The sequence below is a fragment of the Saccopteryx bilineata genome, chromosome 6, assembly GCF_036850765.1.
Source record: "Saccopteryx bilineata isolate mSacBil1 chromosome 6, mSacBil1_pri_phased_curated, whole genome shotgun sequence".
In the NCBI taxonomy this organism is placed as follows: Eukaryota; Metazoa; Chordata; class Mammalia; order Chiroptera; family Emballonuridae; genus Saccopteryx; species Saccopteryx bilineata.
Window position 1 is genome coordinate 54,036,465 of NC_089495.1, and position 27,758 is coordinate 54,064,222.

The following is a 27,758-nucleotide window of genomic DNA, read 5'->3' on the forward strand; positions in this document are numbered from 1 at the left end:
GGCTCCCAGCTGGAGCGTGGGCTCACCGGCTGGAGCATGGGCTCGCTGGCTGGAGGCTGGAGTGTGGGCTCCCAGCTGGAGCATGGGCTCGCTGGCTGGAGGCTGGAGTGTGGGCTCCCAGCTGGAGCGTGGGCTCACCGGCTGGAGCATGGGCTCGCTGGCTGGAGGCTGGAGTGTGGACTCACCAGCTGGAGCGTGGGCTTGCCGGCTGGAGCATGGGCTTGCCGGCTGGAGGCTGGAGTGTGGGCTCCCCAGCTGGAGCATGGGCTCGCCGGCTGGAGCATGGGCTCGCTGGCTGGAGGCTGGAGTGTGGGCTCGCTGGCTGGAGGCTGGAGTGTGGGCTCGCCAGCTGGAGCATGGGCTCGCCGGCTGGAGCGTGGGCTCGCTGGCTTGAGTGAGGGATCATCAACATGATCCCAAGGTTGCTGGCTTGAGCAAGGGGTCACTGGCTCGGCTTGAGCCCCCCAGTCAGGGCACGAATGAGAAGCAATCAATATATAATTAAACTGAAGCAATTATGAGTTGATGCTTCTCATCTTCCCCCCCCCCCCCGTCTCTAAAACAGAAAAAAGAAAGGCCCATGTTAAATACATATTCTGTACCTTTACCATATGCAGCTTTGAGCCATTGTAAGCATGTTGTTATAAAACAATTATTTTAGACCTTTAAATACGATTTCTGTAAGCATAATCTTTACCTTGGATATTTTATGAATTAAATGTTATTTTTAATTGGATTAGAGAATTAGTTCTCCCGTCTTCCTGGGCTAGGCCTTCTCAATCAATAAACCTTTCCTTGCTCCAAACTCTTACTTACTGAGTATTGGCCTTTCTTTTGAAGCATCGGGCACATGAACCTTGGGCCTGTAACATAGCGAGCCAGCCAGGAGCCAGCGTTCCTGGTGGACTGGGCCGCACTGTGCCGTCTTCCTGTATCACGTCGTATCCCTATCCTTCTGTCCCCTCTGGGACACGTCACATTTGAAGTAAGGAAACATCTTTGGACTTTGGTCAGCCGTCTGTGAAATATAAAGAACTTTGTTTTCTTTTTTTTTCCCTTAGAGCAGGTAAGCATTTATATTTTTGTCCTTACCTGATCCTTCAAGGTTGGAAGCTCTGAATGAGTATTATTTTTATGGCAATATACTTATTTGTATAAAATTCTATAGGAATCTGTTTTCTTTATACAAAATTGGATCCAAATTGGAAACTCTTGATGAGGCTTTGATTAGAATGTCATATTTAAGAGAGACATGCGCTGACTCTGGATGTCACTGGGAAGCACGAAAGGAGTGAGGTTGCCTTTGGAGACTGATAAAAGCCCCTTGGAACACAGCCTGAGACCTGGCTTACATGGTTCACAGCAGTCTTTCCAGGTACGGAATGAAGGTTGCTTACCTTGGAAATGGCAAAAGAAGAACCTGAAGACATTTAGGAGGACCTCAAGAACCTGAGGCATTCAACCAAATCTATAGGTATTGCAGGCAAATGTTGATGGCAAGTATGTGGCTTGGCTTCTCAGCCCTGAAAGGCTAATTGAGTTTCAGTCTGGAAATCCCTTATGAAATTCTAGCAAAGCACATTTAAAAGAGCTTACATAGTCAACTGCTCTTCTTGTCGTACTTAAACACACAACAGACCAAATACCATATTTTTTGCTCCATAAGATGCACTCCCCCCTCCCCAAAAGTGGAGGGGAAAATGCTCGTGCATCTTATGGAGTGAACGTTTATTTTTTTAGCTGCTGCGGGGTGCTGCGCCTGTAAACATATGTAGAATGAGCACCAGCGGGAGCATAATCATACCCACTACGGTGGCGTGTGGAACCCCGGCATCTGCTGAGTGATCTCCTGGTTCCAGTTTCCACAGTGGCATGCAGCACAGGAGGGAAGGCAAGAGACGTTGTGCGGCTCATTCATCTGACATCATCAAGGGCAGACGTAAGAGGCGCACTGCAGAGGTGGAGGGCTGCGCTGCAGCTGCTGGAGCTGTGTGAAGTGGTGATGTCATGTGCTGCCCTATTAGTGCTTGACCAGTTTAGAGCACATTATTAGCGAAACCACAAAAATAAAAAACTTTAAAGAAGTGAAGACTCATCTAGCTATAATTATTGGGGGTCTTACCAGCCAGTTGCAACCTCTTGACATTTCCATCAACAAACCACTTAAAGTCTTTATGCGAGAAGAGTGAGTGGAACAAATGGGTGGCTGCTGGTAATCATGATCTGACACCAACTGGATGAATGAAGAGACCCACTATCACTCAAGTTTGTGAATGGGTGAAAGCATCATGGCAGTCAGTGAAGAATGAAACTATGGTACAGTCATTCAAAAAATGTGGCATTAGCAATACCTTAGATGGCACTAAAGATGGTATCATATATGAAAATAGCAAAGAAAGTGATACCAGTGATTGTGAGCAACTGAGCGTCTTAAATTCTGACACAAGCAATGATGAGTTCCTGGGGTTCCCGGACAACCAGAAGAGTATTTGAACTTTAAAGTGTCTTCTCATTTGTTAATAACAGTGCTAATCGTTGTTAATACTGCTGTTGAGTTTACATTGTTGAAATATTTTTGTGGTATATTTTATTAAATATTTTAACACCATTTGGTTCAGAATATTTTTTTCTTATTTTCCTCCTTAAAGCCATGGGTGTGTTTTATGTAGCAAAAAATATGGTATATTGAAACTAGACTTATGCAGTGAATGTCTTAGCTTGGCTATCTTTGATAAAATGAGGGTGATTCTAGAGAGAAAAAATGTTTGAATAGAAACCATAATGTACAGTTGTGGATATTAGATTATAGTTCTTTGACTGTCTTTAAAGTTTTATTTTTTCACCTGTGGACTGAATTTTTGTAGTGAAAATGTTAGACTGTAGTTCTTTGAACTGTTGTTTCATTTTTCTCCTATTTTTTGCCTTGAAATTATTAAGAATTAAAACCTTTTTCCTGAGCTGTGCAATTGCTGACCGTAGGTAGATGACATGTTGGAAACTTCAGAGAAATCATCCCGGCAGCTCTGGTTTGGACGGTTTAGGTGACTGATGCTGTGTAAGCCACACAGAGCTTACTTGACCACCTGACGACATCTTCCGGATGTTTGATCTAGACCAGTGGAATCTGCCGGATTCTCACTGCTGGACTTCATTCCAGCAAAAATGAAGCTTTGAGCTTTTCATGGAGGTCCTCTCAGCTGGCAGCCTCACATACTCAGAAATGGGTTTATGGTCTGCTCTGATTGTTACTTAGGGCAGTGGTTTTCAATCTTTTTATACTTGGGGACTAGTGAAAATAGAATTATTCCACTAAGGCAGAAATCGCCCTGAGCATAAGCAAATTCGATGAAGATCATTGGGTCTATAATTGTCATACAACCTCAGGGTGGTTAACTCTTTCATGGGCTGGCACAAAATTTCTGGCAAACTGGTCCACAATGGTTGAAAAACACTGACTTAGAGTACATGTGGCCTAGCCTACTGTTTCTAATATCATTACCGTGGTCTCTGTTTGTAAATTGAACCCCAAAATGCTCCATGTATTAAGGTTCAGGGACCATCTGGAAAGAGGTGGGTGAGATTGTAAAAGCCAGAAAACAGAGCCAGATGGGTAGATAAATTTGACTCCATTTTACAAGCTAATCCTCCCTCTACATTGAACCTGGATGTTGAGAGGCTGCTATATCCCCTCAAGATTAAGGGATGAACAGAAAATGGGGGAATTGTAAGAAATTCTTCCTCTCTCTGATGGCCTCCAGGCTAATCGCGCCTGCTGTGGATACCCTAATTAATTAGTGGGTTTGCCAGATGCTTCAGTAGAGGTGAGGAAATATGCACAAAAAGACTGTTCTTCAGAGATTCATAGGAGTCTCCATAATGACTCAGATCAGTGGGGGTCAATGTCCTGCCACCTGGAACAAAGGGGTTGAGAAATTTCACACTTGGATCCCTTCCCAGCCTCACCTGTCTGTGCCAGCACACATCCTTCCTTCCCTTAACAACAAAAGATGCCTGGATTCCAGACTCTCAAGGAAGATTTGTGAATTAGCTTGATCAATAAACCTTTCCTTGTTTTTTTTTTTTAAAGTAGCTATAGCTACTTAAGTGTCAATTTATCAGAATAGGAATAGAAAAGACTGAGTTATTACTAGTGATATGTGTATGTAGTTCTTTTTCCACTTTTTATAAATGCCCAATCCATACTACAAAATAACTCAAAACTAATTTAGTCCTGTTCTTAATAGCATTGTCAATTGGCAGAAAGTTCATAAACAGTGTTTTTGCATTTTTTATACTTTGTGGTATTATCTGTACTCTTCTCCAAAAGTAATACAGTGGTACCTTGAGATACAAATTTAATTTGTTCTGTAACTGAGCTTGTAAGTCAGTCAACTCGTATATCAAACTGCCGATACTGGACCCATGCGCCAACACACCAACTAGTGGCAGCTTCCTGAATCACGACTTGCATTGGAATTTTGCTCAGATCTCAAACAAAAATACGGACCAAGTTGCAGCTTGTATCTTAAAAAAAAAAAAATTCGTATGTTGGTCTGTTCGTATCTCAAGGTACCACTGTATTTTAACTAAATGGTTTGCTGGGTTTTGGATCTCCTTTCATTTTGTCAGCCTTTTGAGTAAAGCCCTCCATTACATAATTGTGACTGTGGCTGAGTTATTAGAGATAGTTTCTGAGCTAAATTTAATCTTGTTAGGGGATTCAAGCTTGCCGTGTTGGCTCTGCCATATAACATTCCTGATCTGAAGTTAGAACAAGTTATGTTTCTATCTCCCCTCCTCCCATCCTTTTTAACTGAAGTTCACTGTCATCCTTTCAAAAACTTGCCACAGGGGCCGTTTTATGCAAATGTACATACTTTATATGTAAGTTTCTAAAAGTTTTAATAAAAGCCGAATCACATTTTCATTCAGTAGGGCAGAGATAAGCAACCTACAAAAACATACTAAGAAGGCACAGAGGAACATGGGCCGCTGCGTTCATTCATTTAGTCAACAGATATTGAGCTATGTGGGTTGGGTTTGTTTTTTTTGTTTTTTTTTGTTTTGTTTTTTGTATTTTTCTGAAGCTGGAAACAGGGAGAGACAGACAGACTCCCGCATGCGCCCAACCGGGATCCACCTGGCACGCCCACCAGGGGCGATGCTCTGCCCACCAGGGGGCGATGCTCTGCCCCTCCGGGGCGTCGCTCTGCTGAGACCAGAGCCACTCTAGCGCCTGGGGCAGAGGCCAAGGAGCCATCCCCAGCGCCCGGGCCATCTTTGCTCCAATGGAGCCTCGGCTGCGGGAGGGGAAGAGAGAGACAGAGAGGAAGGAGGGGGGGTGGGGGTGGAGAAGCAAATGGGCGCTTCTCCTATGTGCCCTGGCCGGGAATCGAACCTGGGTCCCCCGCACGCCAGGCCGACGCTCTACCGCTGAGCCAACTGGCAAGGGCCGGTTTGTTGTTTTTTTTAACATGTATTATTGGTTCATTGAACTTTTTTAAACTGCATTATTAGTTCACTTAATTAGATAAACTTTGAGACATAGACATAGTTATTATTATAATCCTCATCCTAAAAAAGGTGAGAAACAGTTACTAAGTAACTTGCTAAAGGCCATACAACTAAACAGTGAAGAATAGGCTTTAAACCAGGTGTCAGTTTCATTTTCTGTGCCTGCCATGGAAGTGTTTGGGGAAATGTGATGAACTTCTGCTAAGTAGACCCAACATTTAAATTAAGTTGCTACATCTGTGTTGTAAAGGCCAGTCCTTATCTGTCTAGTCCTATCATTTTGTCCAACCACATCTGCTTTGCCCACTTGTGGCTGGCCCATCGCCTGTATTTCCCGCAGTGGGGCACACCACACGCGTTTCTGGTTACTGGCAGCTTCTCTGTACTTTCCCTCCCTCTTCTCCCTGAATTCCTCAGTACAATCTAAATAGTATCTTCACTAGCACAGCTCTGAAATCTTAAGATTTGTTTTCAACATAGACTACAAAACCCTGCCCTTACGCTGGCCTGTAGCACTTAACTTTCCTTTATTGTTTTCTGTTCACTTGTATCCCTGAAAAAGATATTTCAAGTATTATCATGGTCTGAAATATATATAACAAGTGTGTTCATTTCCTTTTCTTTCCATTGAGCACTTCCAAATAATGTGATTTTTCCTTTTTGGTCTTCAGGCTTCAGAAAAGTGTTATTTTCACCCATGTTCTGATTAGTATCAGAAGTGTCTTGCTCACTGGTAACATGGATTCCAACTCTTAGCCAAAGCTTGCTAAGTAAACTACATGTTTTACCCGAGACTGCCTCAGTGATAAGTCCTTGTTTTGTCACTCACTGTGGCAAGTTACCTTCTTTCATTTCCTCCTCTGTCAATTCAGGATCTTAATAGTATTTTACCTAAGCGGGCGGCCATGCGGATGAAGTGAGTCAGGGCACGTAAAGTGTTCATTCACACAGTGCTGGCCATGTGGCAACAGGGCCGATTCTAGGAATAAATCATTGTCTTTGTTCGGAAACCACTGTGGCAACCTATATATCTGACAAATGGTCTCTCCATTACCCAGTTAGTTCCATACACAGGACCTAAGGGGCATCAAAACTTGGCCTGTTGGCTCTGTATAAAGCAGGTACGATGTGGGCTCCAGGACTTCCTTGGTTGGCTCCCAGTCAGCTATGACCAGCATTTCCAGCTCAGCTCTTGCTGATGCCTCAGAATCTATTGATATATAGTTTCTGTATCAGAGAATCCTAAGCATTTATGTAAGGCAAACGAGCCAGGTAACGGGCCATAACATCTTGGTCCCATAAGCCCTTCCTTAAGTAATTGTGGACAAGTGTTAAGAAATTAAAGTCACTACACAGAGCCAGGTACATGTCCATTCAACCAACATATCTTTTGAGAAAAAGTCTCAGTTTACCCCCATACTGTTTATAAGACACAACTCCTTATACACTTTCTGTTAAATATATGAAGAAATAAACATAAGGAATGGAGACAAAGACTGTAAGATCTATATAATTAAGGTTACTTTACAAAATACTTCTTGACACCCCTTTGGTGCTAAATACATGTGATATAAATGTATAAAATATATACAAATCCTGTAAATAACCTGTTTATTTTTTTTTATAGAAAGCTACAACAGAAAATGATTAGTATATAACTATGTAAGAACATTTACATCCATACAATCAACAAATTCATATTTTAAAAATAGTTTGAGTATTAATTACAGGAGGACCTTGGTGGGATGATTTTGGACCTTGGTGGGTGAATGGTTCACCTCTGTAACAAACTCAAGATACAGCTTGCAGAAGTACTCTTTTTAGACATAAGCGTTCTTATCAAACTGTTTTGAAGGGTTTGTGGTTTTAATATTTCCTTCTCCACCATGATGCTTTGTCCGGGAAGACATGGCAGATGTGGCCCCATTATATGCGTATCCCATTCTGAAAGGCAAAACAGTTCAGTAGATTCAGTTTTACACGCAGGGCAAACAAAAATAGGAAGAAATCATTTCCCCCTGTTTCTGTCATAGCTCTTTGTCTCCCTGATCACTTTTAGTTAGCTTTTTTCCCCGAGAAATATTTCCGTTATTTCTGAAATGCTACTGTGATAAAGAATCTCTGTAGAAGGAAGTCCGGGCTTTTTCATTTGTTCAGTGATTCTCCTTCAAAACTATTATTTAAAACGCATCTTCCTGGACCCTAGGAGACTGTAGTGACCATCAGCAATTTCTATGTGAAAATTATGAGGAGGCCCCTGTAGCCAGACCCATATTTTCACTTTCAGAAATAGCTTTGGGGTATAAGGATGATGACTATATTCTATTCATACAATATTTACTATGTTTAATATTTACCATATATTCCTGACCTTTCTCAAATCTGGGTTTTTGAAGTTTCTAAGAATCTTAAACTATAATTTATTCCACACGTAGTAATTCAGAATAGTACTGTACTTTTTTTTTTTTTTTTTTTTCATTTTTCTGAAGCTGGAAACAGGGAGAGACAGTCAGACAGACTCCCGCATGCGCCTGACCGGGATCCACCCGGCACGCCCACCATGGGGCGACGCTCTGCCCACCAGGGGGCGGTGCTCTGCCCATCCTGGGCGTCGCCATGTTGCGACCAGAGCCACTCTAGCGCCTGAGGCAGAGGCCACAGAGCCATCTCCAGCGCCCGGGCCATCTTTGCTCCAATGGAGCCTCGGCTGCGGGAGGGGAAGAGAGAGACAGAGAGGAAAGCGCGGCGGAGGGGTGGAGAAGCAAATGGGCGCTTCTCCTGTATGCCCTGGCCAGGAATCGAACCCGGGTCCTCCGCACGCTAGGCCGATGCTCTACCGCTGAGCCAACCGGCCAGGGCTTAGTACTGTACTTTTTAACAGGTCAGTTTGTTTGGTTTTCATACCTGGGTGTTTTGTTGTTGTCATATATTGAAAAGCAAAATAGGACACCACCAATTATGCAGAGTGAGGCTCCTGACCATCCAATAAACAGAGCGGCTCCTAATTCATACCTGTGAGGAAGTATTACACAAGTATGAGTTTAGAGCTTACTTATTAAGGGGGGGAGAATAAACAGTAACACCTCCAGTCAATATTTACTGAATGCTAATTATAATAGTTTGCTACTAGAGCTTGTACCAGAAATAACACCTTGTATCCATATGTTGCTTTAAACTTTTCTCAAAGTGTTTTTATAGCCATCACTTGATTATATATCCCCAACATCCAGAAGGAAGATAAAGGGATCCCTGCAGGCAAAGTAGAAGCAAAGCTGGCTGAATAGAGCCCGGGCTCCCTGGCTCAGACAGCATCTTCCTCTGGGCTCTGCCTGAACCTCACAAAGCTTTCCATCTACATATTTACTCTGTTGTGCAGGATAAATTATTTAGGCAGATCCAGTTAGAAGAGGGGAGACTGCCTTTACTTTCACGGGAGTTCATTAAATGTTTACTAAGCACTTGCTGTGCGCAAATCATGTGCAAGGTGCTGAAGGGAGGCCGATTGTACCGCCCCAAACATACCACTTTGGCATAAGGGTTATTTTGAGCTGAAGACAACTGAAAAGAAGCAGACACAGGAGAAGCTCTCTGCCCTCCCCTATTTGCCTAAAAGCAGGACATAAATATGTAAAGGTGTCCCCCCTCCCTCTCGTATAAGGAAGAACAGAAGTTAATCAGCCTGGAGATGGCACCAGAGGAATTGATATAACAAACTTGACTAACACTCATCTTCCATTAGTTTCCCATATATCTGCTTTTGCACAATTGCCCACTGGAGAAGCTCAAAGTCTTTTATCTTGTCACTTCTCTACAAATTTATTATTCTGTTTAGGTTATATATACACGCCTAAGTTCTCACCACTTCTTTGAGTAACTCATCATTGAGTACTTTCATGTATATGTGTGATGCACATGTTAATAAGCTTCTGTTTATTTTCTCTTGTTAATGTCTATTGTCAGTCATATTTATAGGACCCCTGTGGAGAACGTAGGAGATGAGAGAAAAATAAAAGTTTTCCCTCCTCTACAGTGCCCATAAAAAGTCAGTGATTGATAGGGCATTACCTTGCTCATCATTACAACTTAGGGGGAAATGAATAAAAAATAATTATCATTTAGTGACAGATTGCTATTAAGTCTCATAGATGGCAGGTCACCTCTGCTGATGACTGGAATAGATGCAAAAACAAGCAAGACAGCCTCTGCTTTGGGGGGGGGTCACAAAATGCTACTGAAATGAAAAGGGAAGTCACCGTGAAGAGCTAGGGGAAATCCTTCTAGGGGAGGAACATCTGCCCAGAAGAACAAAGAATGCGAAATGTATACCCAAATTTCAGGGGCTATGCGTTTCCTCATGTTTGCCTATCTGATTCTTGTAGAATAGTGGGTTTTGTTTTTTTAAGTTAGAGGAAGGGAGATAAGACAGACTCCTGCATGCACCCCAATATCCACCCAGCAACCCCCATCTGGGGTTGTTCTGCCCATCTGGGGCTGATGCTCACAACTGAGCTATTTTTAGCTCCTGGGGCAGAGGCTCCATCCACAATGCCATCCTCAGTGTCCAGGCCAATGTGCTCAAATCAATCAAGCCATGACTGTGGGAGGAGGAGGAGGAGGAGGAGGAGGAGAGAGAGAGAGAGAGAGAGAGAAAGAGGGAGAGGGAGAGGGAGAGGGAGAGGGAGAGGGAGAGGGAGAGGGAGAGGGAGAGGGAATGCCCTGGCTGGGAATCAAACCCAGGACTTCCACATGTTGGTTAATATGCTACCATTGAGCAAGCTGGCCAGGTCCATAATGGAGTTTTTTCTTTTTAAAGATGTGGTTCTCAAACTTTTTTGGCCTATAAACTGGCATTTCCAGGGAAAAAATGATGATTGTAATTTCCTATCTAAGGGTGCTTTTCATTGTAATGAAGTCACAGTAAGAAGGATCTGATCATACAGAATCCACAGAGAAGCTGAGAAAGGAAAGTAAGAAATAAGGGTAAAGCCCTAGCCGGGTAGCTCAGTTAGTTAGAGTTTCATCCCTATGCACCAAGGTTGTGAGTTTGATCCCCAGTCAGGGCACACACTACTAGAATCAACCAATGAATGCGTAAATAAGTGGAACAACAAAATGATGCGCGCTCTCTCTCTCTCCTCCTTCCCTCTTCTCTAAAGTCAATAAAAAAAATTTTTAAAGTAAGGATAAGAAAGACATGCCAAGGTTGGCTCCCTCCCCAACCTAACCCTCTAACCCAGATGCAGGGCCAAGTCCAGAATTTGGTACCAGTGTCACACCAAGATGAGAGCAGCTGGCTTGTGTCTGTCCTGAGCTTTGTCTCCCGTCATTCTACATGTTGGGCAACTATCCAGACTGAGCAGACTTTCTAGTGTGGGTTGAGTCACAGGAGTGGCAGGTAGTGTAATAGCATGGCCCCAGCCAACAGCTAACTGGAGCAGAAAGCAACACTGACAGAAGAGTAGGGACTTCTGGTCCACTTGTTTATTTTCAGATCTGAATGTAGAGGCAATTTCATAGCCTGCATTTGCAACTGGGAGGGAGTGATGTACATAATACATGCTACCCTGTGATCCCTCTCTTTCTCACTCCTGTGTTGCTTTTCCTGGGAAATTAAGGTGACAGCTGAAGCGAGGAACAGCTGCAAGCATCTCACCTACACCGGTTAGGCTGTGGGAACTGAGAAACTTCAACTGGTACCATTAGAGACAGCGACAGAAAGAGAAGGGTGGTGTAAGTAGAGAAAAATCTCTTCAGTTTGCCCAGAATAAACAGTCCAGGAGAGGACTGAAGAGAGATGTGCACAGGTGAAAAAGAAGCGAGCTGGCCAAATCAAGAGTGTTGAACTGGCAGTTTTATAAATGATAACCTTCCTTAAACGTGTTATACATCTAAAAAGGATGTCCTGGATTTCCACATCAGCCCTGCTTGATGATGTTTGAACAAGATTATGCAAATAAAATAAGCAGAATGCAAGCTGTTGATACATATCTTTTGACCTTTAAAACATCTAAAAGTCCTATAGTAAGCCAGTATCAGACTCATCCATTCTCTTTCTTTTACTGCAAAGACAACTAAAGGAATGTGCATACTGAAAATATCTACTTGAAGGAAATTATTATAAGATTACAATTTAATGATAGTTTCTATTTTTCTCTATCCCCCATCCCTGGAATCTAGACTGTCTTCGTTGCTGAAATTATGTTTTAGTATAACTTAGCATAAATACCCCTGGAAGAAACAACCTGGAATTTTTCTTAAACTATTTAGTTTTCTAAAATAGAATGTCTGTGCCAGGTACCACGGTTGATTAAAAATAAGTCTCCTCCATGGCTGGTTGGCTCAGTGGTAGAGCATCAGTCTGGTGTGTGAATGTACTGGGTTCAATTCCTGGCCAGAGCACACAGGAGAAGTGCCCATCTGCTTCTCCACCCTTCCCCCTCTTCTTTCCATCTCTCTCTTCCCCTCCCACAGCCAAGGCTCCATTGGAGCAAAGTTGGCCCAGGCACTGAGGATGGCTCCATGGCCTCCATCTCAGGTGCTAGAATGGCTCTGGTTGCAACCGAGCATGCCCCAGATGGGAAGAGTGTTGCCCCCTAGTGGGCTTGCCGGGTGTATGCAGGTGGGTGGATGCGGGAGTCTGTCTCTCTGCCTCTCTGCTTCTCACTTCAGAAAAATACCAAAAAAAAGTCTCCAATTACTAGTTGTCAGAAGTGAAGGTGGTAGAAATCATACACCACAGCTCAGCATTATGCATTCAAAAGAGCATGCAAACATGTACACAGTGTTGTTACAAATCAGAGGATAAATTATCCAGGCAGCTCAACATCGGCAGTTATATCTTTATACTTATTTAAGTAACTTGAAACTTTCTGAAGGGATTTAAAAATCATGAGTTTGGCTTATATTAAAAATTGGTTTATTCTTGTTTTAAATATATTTTAATTTTCTTTAAGTTACTAAATATAGACTCTATTCCCAGGAAAATATCATTTCTATTTGAATTCTTTGTGATTTTTGTTGAAGACATCAGAGACAAACATTTAAATAGTAGTACTAGTTTAGAGTTGAAGCCTTTAAGATCCTACATCTATACCAATAATTTTTTAATTTTTATTTTATTTATTGATTTTAGAGAGAGCATGAGAGAGGAAAGGAATGAGAAAGAGAAATATAGATTTGTTGTTCCCCTTATTTATGTATTCATTGGTTGATTTTTGTATGTGCCCTGACTGGGGATAGAACCCACAACCTTGGTGTATCACAATGACGCTCAGTGAGCTACTAGGCCAGGGCTATACCAATAATTTTTAACAATTCGAATGTGACAGCTTTTTTGACATGGTTTTTTCTCTTTCAGAGACTTTTTCTTTGTTGTTAAAAGATACATATAGCAGACCTACTCAACAGTTACTTGAATTCACACCTACCTGTGGGTGATCTGGCAAAAATGGACTTGCATTATTGAAAGACAGGTTTCAGAGAGAGCAATGTAACATCCGTTCAGATTTGTCATGTAGCACATCTCCTTGAAACTAATTGGGAAACTTTGTCCCTACCTGAAAATATTTCTTCATTTTTGGTAATGCTGGAAAGCTGACCTCAGTATCTTACAACACTAACCAAATTTCAGGTCATCTGTTGCAGGTCTTTCTTTTATTAACAATGTTCTCCTGCCCTAGACCAGCCTTCCCATTCTCTGCATGGCCTCTTTATTGAGCTGTTACAATCGCCAAAGTGTCTTCATTATTCTGAAAGGCTATAAATCTGCTTCATACTGGACGGATCCATGATCATCAGGTTGGGGACAGAACCTTGTTTTATAGATCAGAATATTGTTTTTTGGAGCACTTCTCAGCTATTGTGCTCAGTTGTTAGGACAAATCAAAAAGTGCCTGTATGACTTTAATTTGTGTACATAATTGAATACAAATTCAGTAAATGAGTAATGGGGGGAAATGTACTTGTATACAGAGACATTAAAACACAGATTACTCATTTAAAATGTTCCCAAAAAGAACCATAAACATCAAAGGCATTAAAATGTGCTCTGAACTTTTGGATGAAGTCATTCTCATCTGCCTGGCTGTGCCTGGGCTCCAGGCTGTTATTCCTGTCTCTCATTTCTTGTTGAGAGAACCAGAACCAGAAACACCTTTGGTGACCTTAATTCTGATAACTTTCACATGTCACCTCAGATTTTAGCGCTTTAACCTTTACAGTGATCCGGAGGGAATGGACTGAGGAACACCTATTTATTTTCACCTCCTATTTTTGTCTTCCTTGTACCCAAAGCCCTGTTACCACTTGATTTGCCATGCATGGGGAAGCTGGGGAGCCTATCCTGGTCACTAGCACAGAAACAAGAAGCTAAGCCTCATGCTAATCATGTGTTTAGGGGTGGATGAGAGAGACATAGCTCCTTTTTCAAGGATCTTATAGTCCAGTAGGAATACTCAGGCATTAAGCAAATAATTGTAGTAAAGTATGATGAAATGTAACAAGAGAATCAGAAGTACATTTTTTGCAAAGTAAACATTATCTGCTCTCCCAAATCCATAATAGGTGTGGTTCAAGTACATGTCCACGGTACAAAATCTACTATTATAGTCAGTTCAAAGTACTAGGATTCTTTTGTATGACACGATTTTTTTTTTATTTTACACATATTATCATATTCGATCTTCATTGCAATTCTGAGAGATGGGTTTTACAAATGAGGAGATTGAAACTCAGGGAGATTACATGACTTGCTAAGTAAATGGCAGAACCAGGGTTTTAAATCCACAACTATAAAGTCTACCGGAAAGTTCTGTCCGTTTTTGGAATAAAACAAAATACAAATTTTTCTTACCGTCAATAAACTTTATTAAATAATATAATTGCCATTATTATTAATGATTTCTTGCCAGCGTGAGGGCAATTTGTATATCCCATTTTTGAAAAATGTTTTATCTTTTGATGCAAAAAATTGAACCAGTGCTTGTTTGATATCTTCTTCATTTTTGAATTTTTTTGCCCTTCAAAAAATTTTGTAAGGACAAAAACAAGTGATAGTCGGAGGGTGCTAAATCCGGGGAATATGGTGGATGCAACAGACATGCTTCTGTAGCATTTCTTCCTTGTTAAAATTCGTAAAAATTACAGTGGCGTAAATGAACTTTATCAGTAGCCATGGGTACACTATGGCTTCACACATAAGACTAACGTGAATCAACTTTGTTTTAGTTAATTTGCTACGTCAGTATGTATTCATTAAGTGATAAAAATAGAGAGGCACACATGCGCCAAATAAACGTGTCGAAACTTGTTGTGATAGAAACGGACAGAACTTTCTGGTAGACCTTATATAATCCAAATCCTGAGCTCTTGGTCATCACTTCTTCCTTCATGTATACCTCAGCTAAGAAACAGATTTCATTAATATAAAAAAAAATACAATCACTGCACTGTAGTTTTAGTTGTCATTTCAGAAGGCTGTGCGTTTTCTCTCTCCCTGGCTCATTCCATTCCCACTGGCTCAAGTGCTCGGGTATGGAAGGTTTTCCCGATTCCCTCAGGATACCTTCTCACCCAGCACACAAAAACCGGTGAGTGCAGTAATTAAAATCAGGACCGTTGGACTTGAAAAAGAGAAAATCAGCTCCAATAAACACAAAACAAAAACTGTTTAGTGAATGAAAAAACATCATCCTTTTAAGAACTCCAGAGATGTGATGTGACCTTGCTCAAAGTCATAAGACCAGGAGCCAGGTCTTTGACATTCAGGATAGTGTTTTTTCAAACATATTGTCCTACTTCTCATTTTAATCAAGAGTAGTAGAAGCCTGACCAGGCAGTGGCACAGGGGATAAAGCTTCAAACTGGGATGCTGAGGACCCAGATTCGAAACCCTGAGGTTACCAGCTTGAGTGTGTGGGCTCATCCGGCTTGAGTATGGCTCACCAGCTTGAGCGTGGGATCACAGACATGACCCCATGGTCACTAGCTTGAGCAAGGGGTCACTGCTCGCTGGAGTGCCCCACTTGGGACAAGACAATCAATGAACAACTAAGGTACCGTAACTATAAACTGATACTTCTCATCTCTTTCCCTTCCTGTCTGTCCCTCTCTCTCTCTTAAAAAAAAAAAAAAAAAAGTAGGAGCTAAAATAAATATTCCTTAAAACAACTGAATATGTAAAATAAATATTTAAAGTGTGGAAAGTACACTTACATATCATCAATGTTAACATTTTAAAATTGAATTCTATTGGTTTGCCTTCTATTAAAGATTACCATTTCAAATAAACGACTTAACTCAGAGGCTTATTAAATCCAGGGTCTATCTAACTGCATGGAAGGATTTTATATTAAATAAGGACTCTGAAGATTTTCTACAAATACACATTTCCCCCCAAATATATACTCTACATTGTAGAAGCAGGGCGTTAGTGCCCACAACCCTGTGCAACACCCTGAGGCTGTGGCAGTCTAGTCTCCTGCAATTCGCGTCAGTTACCAGTTCTCTCCCACCACCTGGAAGGCTCCACAGGACAACTGCCTCCCAAATAGTGACTCAAGTAGAATGGGGTAATTTAAATAATAATAAGTCTACTTACACATGGAAATTTCATGGAGACTTACCAAATTTAGGAAACTCAAAATAAAGACTGATTTTTTTTTTTTTTTTGGAGGAGTGCAGATTCTAAATTGCTTTTCTGTGGCTAGTTTATGGCAGACATGCATAGTATCCTTCCCTGTGTTGTGATTTATCATTAGGGTAGTTCAGAATTCTACAAACTGCATGTATGAATAACAGGTGACACGTTTTGATCACACACCATGTGCCACACTGGTGGGTGTTTTACATACGTGATTTTCTTTAATCTTGAACGTTCAGAAGCAGGAGGTGCTGTTTCAATGTTTTGATCACATACCATGTGCCACACTGGTGGGTGTTTTACATACGTGATTTTCTTTATTCCTGAACGTTCAGAAGCAGGAGGTGCTGTTTCAGTCCCTCAGACTAGATGACTGCATCTTCCCCGAAACCACACAGCAGCTGAGCCAGGGCCAGGAGCGGGGGCGGGGTCTGTGCAGAGGTCTGACTCTAAAACCTGCCTCTTTCCTTCTCTGTGTGCAAGGTGCTCAGCGGCTCTCTCCACAGGAGCTCAAATTCTTGCCAATTATTCGTGGGAATTTAAGAAACCATCCCCAGTATACTATTAGCCAAGGTAAATTATAATAGAAAAGGAAGATCTCACGTCCCCAAACTACATAGTTCAATTAAAAAACAAAGCTGTTGTCTAGCAAGGTCCATGCCCTTGATCTCCTCCATTCATGTGGAAATGGGGGGTTTACTAGGCCTGTATTTTTGAAGAGAGAAAGGATGTGCTGACCCCTCATACTCAATGTAGGCACAGTAACGTGTTTATGTGAAATTTCCGAAGTCTGAGTAAACTGACACTGCAGAGGGGAATATGCTTCAAGACTGGAAATTCTGAAGATAGCTAACACGGTACTGAGACACTGGAGGGCAACACCAGACACTGGAGAGCGAGCACGGGGGGGGGGGGATCTGTGTGTGGAGATGGGTGTGCATGTCTGTTCGTGTTGAGGGAAAAACACACAGATGGACTTGCAGGAAAGAAAAAAACAAAAACCTTGGGTCAATTAAAAGCATATTGCATTTCCTTCAGAATCCTCAACAGCCAACCTGAAAACATTTCAGAACCAAACCAGGTGTCGGGAAGGCTGTTGGTGGAGAGGGTTCTCTGAGAAGAGTCTCAGGACCATCCGTCCATTGACAACGTCAATGTGTTGTGTATCTGTAATGCAATGCTATGACACAGGTATTTAGACATAAACAGAAGAAATTATACAAGCCTTGCTTCTTTTAAACTGCTTCATGCTAGGCCCTTTTCAAGCCTGCCTTCTACTTGAGAGACAACATCTTACAATTATCCTTTCTACTAGGATATCCTTTCTTCAACATTTCAATATACATTTCTGTATAGCTACCCTTAAAATACTGTAAGCGGTAATAAACTGCTGCATTAATGTACTCTGCTTAAGGGTCAATACCCTTTAAAACAATAGCAAAGATTTACTGAGTGTATGCTATGTGCTAGGCACAGTTCTAAACAGCTGAAATATACTGTCATTTAATCCTTACAATAACCTCATAGTATCTACTGCCTCTTTTTACAGATGAGGAACACAGACCACAGAAAGGACAAGTAACTTATCCAAGTTATACAACTAATAAGTGGCAGAGCTGGGGTTTACTCCCAGGTAGCCTGGATCCAAGGTCCATATACCTTTTCTTAAAAAAAATTTTTTTAAGTTTTTAATAAATATACATGCACAAATATGCACAGGTCAATTTTCACAAATTCAACACGCCTGTGCAGCCAGAACTAGCAGCCCAGAGCCCCCCCATGCAGCCTGCAGTCGCTGCTCCTCTCTCGGACTTCTAACAGCTTAGGTTAGTTTTGCCTGTTCTTGTACTTAAATAAGTGGAACCATGCTATATGTACTCTTTTGAGTCTGACTTCTTTTGCTTATCCCTGGTTCTGAGATTTATCCAAATGGTTGTATATGATTCATAATCATGTGTTTGTAGTGTCCCAACATACATCAATTGGCTCATCCACTCTGCTGCTGATGGGCATTTGGCAGTTTACATTTTAGTCTATTACAAAGAGTACTGCTATGAACACTGCACATGTACTTTGGTAAAAAATATGGATGCATTCCTGTTGGAACGGAATTATATACCCCTAGGAACGGAATTCTTGGGTCATGTGTCCAGGTTTACTGGATGCTGCCATCTAAACAGGTTTCCAATGTGATTGTACCATTTTACGCTCCCACCAGCAGAGCATGAGGGTCCTGATTGCTCTATGTCCTCGCCAACATTTTTCTTACCACAATAATTTTTAAACATTATTCCTTCAAACAAAAGTAGTTGATTCAACTAAGACTTCTTGAGAGCCACCTATGTGTCAAGTGCTCTTCTAAGTGGTGAGGACATCAAGGTCCTCACTCTTAAACAGTATGTTAAGCTGCTTCTTCTCATTCACCTAACCGAAATCTCCACAAGCATGCTCAAGTATTTCTGCTCCAGGAAAAATGCAGACAGACAGTCATATAGCACTGCTGATTGACTATCCTTGCTATAAATGTCACAGAGCATGGACTAGTTTCAAGAGACTCCCAACAAACAGCAAGATACAGTCTCTGTTTTGAGATGTTCCTGGTCTGGTCCGGGACATGCGCCAACAAGCAAGCACTAACTGCCCAGTAGGATTATGACAGAAGCACAAGGTACAAGAGGAGCAGCCACGAGGGCCCCTCACCCAGAATGCAACTCCTGCAGGAGGCACATGGCTTAGCCAGGAAGTGAAAAGCAGAGGAAAAGGGTGGGGGGTGCAGTGTGGTAACAGCTGAGTGACCAGAAAGCATGGCATAGTGGCAGGGATGGTGACTTCATGTACTGGTCAGTAAAACAAAGTATGGCTGCCAAACACTTGGCTAAGTCATGCCAGCATAACAAAAGCGTCAGATCAATTGGTGCAACCGCTGAACAAAGTCACAGAACACCTTCTTAATATTTAACAGTTGAGTTGTTTTGTTCACGTGGCACTTCTGTGGAATCCCTTATCCAAGAACTGTGAGCTGTTTACCAATATTAATTCATTCTCCAAATAACCTCATGAATGGAGTATGCTTAAATAAACATCCTTAAGTCATCAAACTATAATAAGGACAGAAGAAAGAAGTTAACTATCTTGGCAAGGTCACTTAGTGAGATTGATATTTCTTTCCCCAGGGAAAATCTGTGTGATCTAGAAATGTACTTCATGAATTGTCTACTGTTCATTTAACTTGACACATAACAAGAATGAGAGAATATACTGGGAAATAACATTTGTTTATTTCTAACTACTAAATAGCCATAGTAGTGAAAAGATTTTTAACTAAGTAAAGCTTAAATCCTCAAATTGAAACTAAATACATGCCAGGAATGAAGAATACTAGAGATAAATAACTCCATGGTTTTAAAAACTCTGAAAACAGAAGACCCTGCAGATAAGACTTAAACATGAAAATATCAGAGCCATTAATGATAAATCTCATATACTAAGAGAGAATAAATTTAAGATCATCATGACCTGTTTCCTCAATTAGGGCAATTGGTTCAGCACTTTAACTATGCATGCTTTGAAAACAAGTTTTGGTTTTTTTTTTATGTCAATCAAATTTTACTTGGAAAAGTTTATTAAAGAAAACAAAGCGCGACATTCAGGAAGTTAGTGGTTTGGAAATAATACAAAGGTGGAAATAATGCAATTAAATTTCAACACCCTAATAGGGTAAATCACTAAGGCGTGACTGTTACCCTAAACTTGTAGGAGGGTAGATTTTTTTGTATGTGTGTGTGTGTGTGTAGGTTTTATTATAATAAAAGGAAGGAACTTGGTTTGAAATAGCCCAAAGAGAAGAGTTGAGAAACATTTATTAAGGTTTTGCAGGAGTCCATTCTGGAGTCATAAAATACAATTGTAAGTTGAATAAAAGCAAAGAAGCAAACAAAAGGAAAAAATGAGGAAATGCAGGACACAACCAGAACCAGTTGAAACCCTTTAGACTGCAATTCTGTCAAATGGTTGTAGCTTGGAAGGAAAATCATCCCTGTAAGTGGTGGGAAGGGAAGGATTTCAGAAATAAAGGCCACGGAAGTTAAAGTGTGCTACTGTTCGCAACGCTGCCGCCACAATCTTTAGTCCAACTACACACTAGAAGCCACTCATTTTATTTTCAACGAAGTGGCTACTGAGTTCTTGGCACATAGTAGGACTGTAGTGAGAAGTTTTTGATGACCTTACAACCAAGGTGGGCCTTATGTAAGTATGTCCTGGAAATCTACAAAAAAGATTCAATTAATTTAGAACAGAATTTTTAAGAACAACAGCAGCAGCCTAACAAGGTGATGGCACAGTGGATAGAGCATTGACCTGGGACACGGAGGACCCAGATTTGAAACCCCGAGGTCGCCCACTTGAGCGTGGGATCATAGACATGACCCAAGGTTGCTGGCTTGAGCAAAGGGTCACTGGCTCAGCTGGAACCCCTCAGTCAAGTCACGTATGAGAAAGCAATCAATGAACAACTAAAGTGCTGGAAAGAAGGAAGGGAGGGAGGGAGGGAAGGAGGGATGGAGGGAAGGAAGGAAGGACAACAGCAGTAAGCCAACTTCAAAACTAGGTTCTGAGGTCTGAACCGTTTTCCAGCTCATTTTAGGGTTTGGGTATGAGAGAGCAAGTATATGCTCACCAGAAATTTAAGCTAGAGCATGTGGAGAGAAGCTACCTCTCACTGTCCTTCCTAAGCATGCAAACACACACATGCCTTCTGGGGCCGGAGGGAAAGGCGTTATGTGGGGGTAGCTAGCGTTAGGAAGATTTAATGTACGCTAAGGATGGGAAGAGGAGAGTGTGCCTTCTACGTCCATCCACCCAGAGGCTCTCTGTCTGCTGAGACAACAGAAACCTTTTCTGCTAATTGTGAAAGGACTAGCATTACAGCTAAGAATTTCACATACCACCTGACCTGTTGGTGGCGCAGTGGATAAAGAATCGACCTGGAACACTGAGGTTGCCAGTTCGAAACCCTGCCCTTCTCTGGTCAAGGCACATGGGAGTTGATGCTTCCTGCTTCCCCCCCCTTTCTCTCTCTCCCTCTCTCTCTCTCCTCTCCTCTCTAAAAATGAAAAAACAAATAAATTTAAAAAAAATTTCACGTTCCAAGCACTGTGCTAGGCAATTAAGATAGAGATGAAATAGATGTTTTCTGACTTCAAGTAACTTACTCTCCTGCAGGTCAGTGAAGACACCCAAGAAAGTCAGAACCTTCCTATAGCAGTGCCTGCTAAATTCCAGCTCACCTCAGGCTGGCTCTGCCTTTAGCCTTCATTCTCCAATATATTCCAATTTCCTGTACAAACTACACCAGAAGTACAGATCACCAAATACTAGCAAATGCCAGCTAAGGTGTTGTAGAAAAAAAGTGGTGTAATCCAGAAAAGTTAGCAATGTCTTTAATAAAATAAACCAAGAGAAATACACTTTTGTTGTATATTTAGGATACCAAACCCTGAAATTGAAATGTATCGTTTAAATGGAAATATTTCATTTAAATATCATTAAAATGTTCCTAATCGGCCTGACCTGTGGTGGCGCAGTGGATATAGCGTCGACCTGGAAATGCTGAGGTCGCCGGTTCGAAACCCTGGGCTTGCCTGGTCAAGGCACATATGGGAGTTGATGCTTCCTGCTCCTCCCTCCCCTCTCTCTCTCTCTTCTCTCTCTCTCTCTCCCTCTCCTCTCTAAAATGAATTAAAAAAAATTTAAAAAAATGTTCCTAATCTTCAGGAGCACAGTCTTCGTTCTCATTTCAGTGTCTGGTGTCATGCACATCTGTGCAAATTTCATTATCAAAAATTAGTTAAGAGAAAATTTATAATTCAGAACACACTTTTCTAATATAGGCAGTGGAGTAAAAATTACATTGTGGTCTGAAAAAGAGTTGTTCTTGTTTACCATTTAGTAAAATTCAGAATAAAAACCATTTTTAAATGTACAAAAGAAACTCGCTTGATGAAAAACATGTAGCATATTGTAACAAAAATTATAAAGTAGTACAATCTTACAAATCGTGCGTTTTAGAGCAAACATTCTAGAGTCTGGCCGCCTGGTTTGAATCACATAGTTCTATGAGTCCACGTTCCTCTGGACACATTACCTGAGCGCATTCCTCAATTTTTTTCAAAAAGGAAAGTCCCAGGAAAACCTACCCTATTTTTTGCTCCATAAGACTCACTTTTTCCCCCCAAAGGTAGAGGGGAAAATTCCTATGCATCTTATGGAGTGAAAAATATGGTATTTTATTACATATTTTGACACACCATTTGGTTCAGAATATTTTATTTCTTTTTTTTTTTTTTTTTTTCTGAAGCTGGAAACAGGGAGAGACAGTCAGACAGACTCCCGCATGCGCCCGACCGGGATCCACCCGGCACGCCCACCAGGGGGCGATGCTCTGCCCATCCTGGGCATCGCCATGTTGCGACCAGAGCCACTCTAGCGCCTGGGGCAGAGGCCACAGAGCCATCCCCAGCGCCCGGGCCATCTCTGCTCCAATGGAGCCCTGGCTGCGGGAGGGGAAGAGAGAGACAGAGAGGAAGGTGCGGCGGAGGGGTGGAGAAGCAAATGGGTGCTTCTCCTGTGTGCCCTGGCCGGGAATCGAACCCAGATCCTCCACACGCTAGGCCGATGCTCTACCGCTGAGCCAACCAGCCAGGGCCAGAATATTTTATTTCTTATTTTCCTCCTTAAAACCCTAGGTGCGGCTTATGGTCAGGTGCATCTTATGGAGCAAAAAATACGGTATTTCATAAGGTTGTTGTAAGAATAAAATAAAGAATACCTGCGATGTTCTGCCTGGTACATGGTAGGGACTCAAAGTGTTAGCTCTTATTTTCATTATAAGTCATTATATAAACACTTACTATTTATGCATACACTATACTAAAGAAAGAACTAGAATATCAATTTTTTGAAGATTTCTAAATCTACTGGAAAAAAACTAATATAAACCTGACCAGCCATTTTAGCATTTTTTTTTAATTCTACATTAGATCTGAAGACTGAAAGAGAGTCACCATCCCGGTTGACAGCAATCTACATGCACACACGTGTGGCTTTCCACAGAGGTATGCGGGCACACTCTCATGGAAGACAAAATACCTAATATAGTATTATTTCTAATTTGGTATCCCTGGGGTTTTCCCAATGCAAAGAAATAAGCCTAGGGAAGCTATAAAAAGCAACAGCCCATAGTTAAAACAACAATAAACAAACTGCTCTGTAAATGCCAAAGCGTTCACCTGCAACTGAGGTCATATCTGAGTGTCCGCGCCGCTCCTACAGCATTTTTTTTTTTTAAAAAAACCTTGCATCGTGTACAGTTTTTAAAATATATATAAAGGTTCATTACGTGGAGCTCTTTAAGGCCATAGTTAACAAGAGCAAATTTAAAAGGTTAGTTAAAAATGAAAAATAATATTTAAATATCATTGAACGTTTCTAACCTTCAGGAGCACGGTTTCCTCTCAGTTTTCATCTCAGTGTCTGAGACGGAAACCGGCCTCGATGTTAGTTAGCATCAGGCAACTACCATTCTGGAGGGGCAAAATCGGTTCATTTTATGCTGTCACACTTCATCATACCTTCCTCCCCCGTCTTACAGCTCTTTTCCACTTCTCCTCCATTTAGCTTCAATTTTATGATGTCCAGGGGACGGAGTTTAGCTCTCTAAATTCTACACCTTGAGCTATTTAGGAACAAGACACCAACCATGTAACAAGTGCAATAATTAAATACATTATTTACCAAACAGCACATAAAATATTTACTCTTGAGTGACATCATCAAATATGATATACCCATATGTCTCACTTTCTTTTCATAAGCCATGTAAGAAATTTATGTACCTTCATGTAGAATATAATTCTGTACACATTTCCTGTGAGCTAGAAACATACAGACTGAGAAGAGTACTTACTTTTGATCAATAAAGAGAGGATCAAAGAATTCCGTTGTGATTTTGTTTGCATACAGGGAACAACCGGTCATTGAGCACAGCCCTAAAAGGCATCAGAGGCAAGGCACCGTGTTTAGTGTTATTTCACTAACATGGTGGGAGTACATTGTTTGGAAGAAAGTTATTATTTACCTGACAGTATGAATACAACCCCAGCGAAACAAGCTATTTTAGCTTTGGCTTTCTCTGAGCCTCCGACTTTGGTACACTTCATTCCAAACAGGGCAATTATGGAACCAAAAAAGCCCAGGCTGACAGCAGCTATCATAAGTCCTCTGCATGCCTGGATATAACCTGCAATTAGAGTAGGTCATTCACATTAACATAAAACAAGTGGCTGTTTACGGAGACATCCTCATTTCATATTGTCCTTCTGAATGACTATTCTGTTTTCCAAAACATAAAAATAGATAAATAATCCTAATTGTTAAAACACATGGTAACACGGACCTGTGGTGGTGCAGTGGATGAAGTGCCAACCTGGAATGCTGATGTCCCCAGTTCAAAACCCCAGGCTTGCCTGGTCGGCACATACAAAAAGCAACTACTACAACTTGATGCTTCCTGCTCCTGCCCCCTTCTCTATCATCTTATCTATCTATCTATCTATCTATCTGTCATCTGTCTCTCTGCTTTCTAAAATCAGTAAATAAAACGTTAAAATAAATATGGTAAGACACAAGAAAGGAAAGCAAGTTAGTTTATATGAAGTGCCTGTTTTATGTCACACAGTTTTAAGTTTGGCTTACCCATAATCTTCAGATTTGCTTTCTGAGTGTTACTACCATGTATGAGGAAACTGAGGTAAGCAAAGTTGTGACATGTGACATGTCAGAGATAAGTTAGTAAAGGGCAGAAATGGATTCCATACAGATATGACTCCAAACTCCATGCAACACACTGCCTTTCACAAAGAGAAACATCATCTACCACTGTCTCAACTCTCTGTTTTTGTACCTCACAACTTTTAAATAGATATTTTAATGGTTTTGATAAAATTTGGGGCAGCAAGACCTCCCAAAGGGTGAAATCTTCCAATATTAGTGAAAGTGTATAAATGAGACCAACTAAAATATCATTATGAACCATGAGAAGTCTAAATTAAGAAGCATTTTAACTTGACCAGACAGTGGCGCAGTGGATAGAGTGTTGGCCCAGGATGCAGAGGCTCAAACCCCGAGGTTGCCAGCTTGAGCGCTGGTTCATCCAGCTTGAACACGGGCTCACAAGCTTGAGCGTGGGATCATAGACATGACCCCATGGTTGCTGGCTTGAGCCCAAGGTCGCTGTCTTGAGCAAGGGGTCACTGACTCAGCTGGAGTCCCCCAGTCAAGGCACACATGAGAATCAATCAATGAACAACTAAGGTGCTGCAATAAAGAATTAATGCTTCTTATCTCTCTCCCTTCCTGCCTGTCTGTCCCTTGTTCTCTCTCGCTAAAAAAAACCCAAAAAACTATTTTAATGATGTATTATTTTCAGGGCACATATAATAAAATTTTATTTAAAAAAGCATTGGCTATTTATTAGAAGAAAAGTTTATAATTATTAAATTAATTGACTACATATAAAGGGATGCTCTCAAAGTAACTCTATAAGCTTGTTCTCTGTTGGCTTGTTTGATCATTCTTCCTACACCATTCATTTCCTTAGTCACATAATTTTTATTTGCACAGCCAGGGGTTATGTAACCCTCAGCCTGGCTTTAATCCAAACACTAACAAATTTTAAATTAATAAGATTTAAACAAATAATGTTTTCCACATATAGATATTCTCATTTCAGTCTGAAACAATGCCATATTTCAATCTGAAATAATGATGGCCCATACTTAGCAAATAAACATACATGTACATCAGGTTTACATTTGGAATTAAACTTGTTAATCTAAAAAATTTGTTAATGCCAAGATACCGAAAGTATTTATTATATGTCCTTAGGCAAAGGCTATAATAAATAATAATTCTAAAACTATGATAATTATAAATTCAGAAAATAATGATGGCTGTAGTCTCCAGTCCATATTTCTGTGGGAAAGAATAAAATTTTAAGTGTTAATCCTATTTCTAGGATCTATTTTAAAAGGTTCACAGAAGAGGCTCTAGTTAATTTAACAAATTTAGGCCCTCATAAATTCAGACTGCAATGACAATAATCTACTTTATAGCATGGACTACTTCCATACAGAATATAGTTTCACTGATGATGAGACTACCAAAAACAGCAACAAAAACCTTATTTTTAGCAAAACAGGACAACAGAAGCTTATTTCGGTAGCAATAACCATGCTGCAGGGCTCTCTGGGCGACTGCTGCCCAACTATTTTACACTTCAGCCCTCCAGACCCTCTGCAAGAGCCCAAGGAGCAGGCAGAAGCACAAAGAGAGAGAGGGCTGTTAGTTCCCTGCAAGCTTCAAGAGAGTCTACCAGAACCCCAACTGCCTTGCCACTTACCACCAGAGGGGACTTGGAAAGTGTGTGTGCCTTCATTGTTTTCTGAGCTCTATTTTAATCTAAGGTGTTAAGGTGATTTAGCTGACTCTGACTGCAATCACTAAACAGACAAAACAGTGTGTGTGTTATATAACCTCTATAATATATGTGTAAAAAAGACCCCACTATCCTAGCCTGACCAAGCAGTTGCGCATGGCTAGAGCATGGGCCTGGAACATTAAGGACCAAGGTTCGAAACCCCACGGTTGCAGGCTTGGGCACGGACTCACCACCTTGTGCGTGGGGTCACTGGCTTGAGCTGTGGGATCATAGACATGACCCCATGTTAGCTGGCTTGAGCCCAAGGTTGCTGGTTTGAGTAAGGGGTCAACTGGCTCGGCAGAAGCCCCTGGGTCAAGGCACATATGAGAAAGCAATCAATGAACAACTAAGGTGCTGCAACGAAGAATTGATGCTTCCCACCTCTCTCCCTTCCTGTCTGTCTCTTTCTCTCTCTCTTTCTCTAAAACAAACAAACAACCTCCCCACACAAAAAACCCCACTATCCTAGAAAACTTGATCATACACCTTAAGTTGCATTTACTTCAATAACCTTATAGGCTTTATGAAGAGAAAATGCAGGAGCCTGGCATAAGGTTAAGTCCTAACAGTCATGAAATGCATTTTCCCAGATGATAAACAGTAGTTAGAATCCCAGGCTGATGTTGATTTGGATAGCTGATGTTGATAGCAGTGTTTAAACTTGATTTAACTACTACTCATAACCTTTTTTTCTGAGTTTCTCATTCAGTTCTCCCATCTCAGTCCTTTTAACTATAGCAGGACTGGTCTCTTGGTACAAATGAGAGAGCAGAGATGGGGCGAGCCAGGTTCTGATGTGGTCAGTTCTTTCTCAGTACCAGTCAGAACCCTGATTTGAGGGCAAGGTACCCCACTCTGGCGTGAAAACAGTTCTAATAAAGAAATCACTAACTTGTAGCACATACCAAAGAAGGCACTTCACGAGCACAATCACTGTCTAGATTTTCTAAGACAGGGAGCCAAGAGCAGGAATTGGAGTTCCTAGGGATAAGCAACCCTGTCAGCGGTAAATGTAATCGAGTTGTTGGTAAGCCTGAGGTTTGTAAATTAGGGGTTACCAATCCT

At 41.3% G+C, this 27,758-nt stretch overlaps 1 protein-coding gene across 2 annotated transcripts in view; it reads right to left on the bottom strand.

Moving 5' to 3' along the window:
• Positions 1–7,111: 7,111 nt before the first annotated feature.
• The window catches only part of CLDN10 (claudin 10), a 126,533-nt gene continuing 105,886 nt past the window's right edge, over positions 7,112–27,758 (bottom strand). For both annotated transcript variants that reach the window (XM_066235148.1, XM_066235147.1), the window contains exons 2-5: positions 24,291–24,452; positions 24,120–24,201; positions 8,419–8,526; positions 7,112–7,458 (exon numbers count right to left, since the gene is read on the bottom strand). In XM_066235148.1, the coding sequence (XP_066091245.1) occupies positions 7,335–7,458; positions 8,419–8,526; positions 24,120–24,201; positions 24,291–24,452 (476 nt within the window). In that variant the 3' untranslated portion in view covers positions 7,112–7,334. The remainder of the gene's footprint in view (positions 7,459–8,418; positions 8,527–24,119; positions 24,202–24,290; positions 24,453–27,758) is intronic.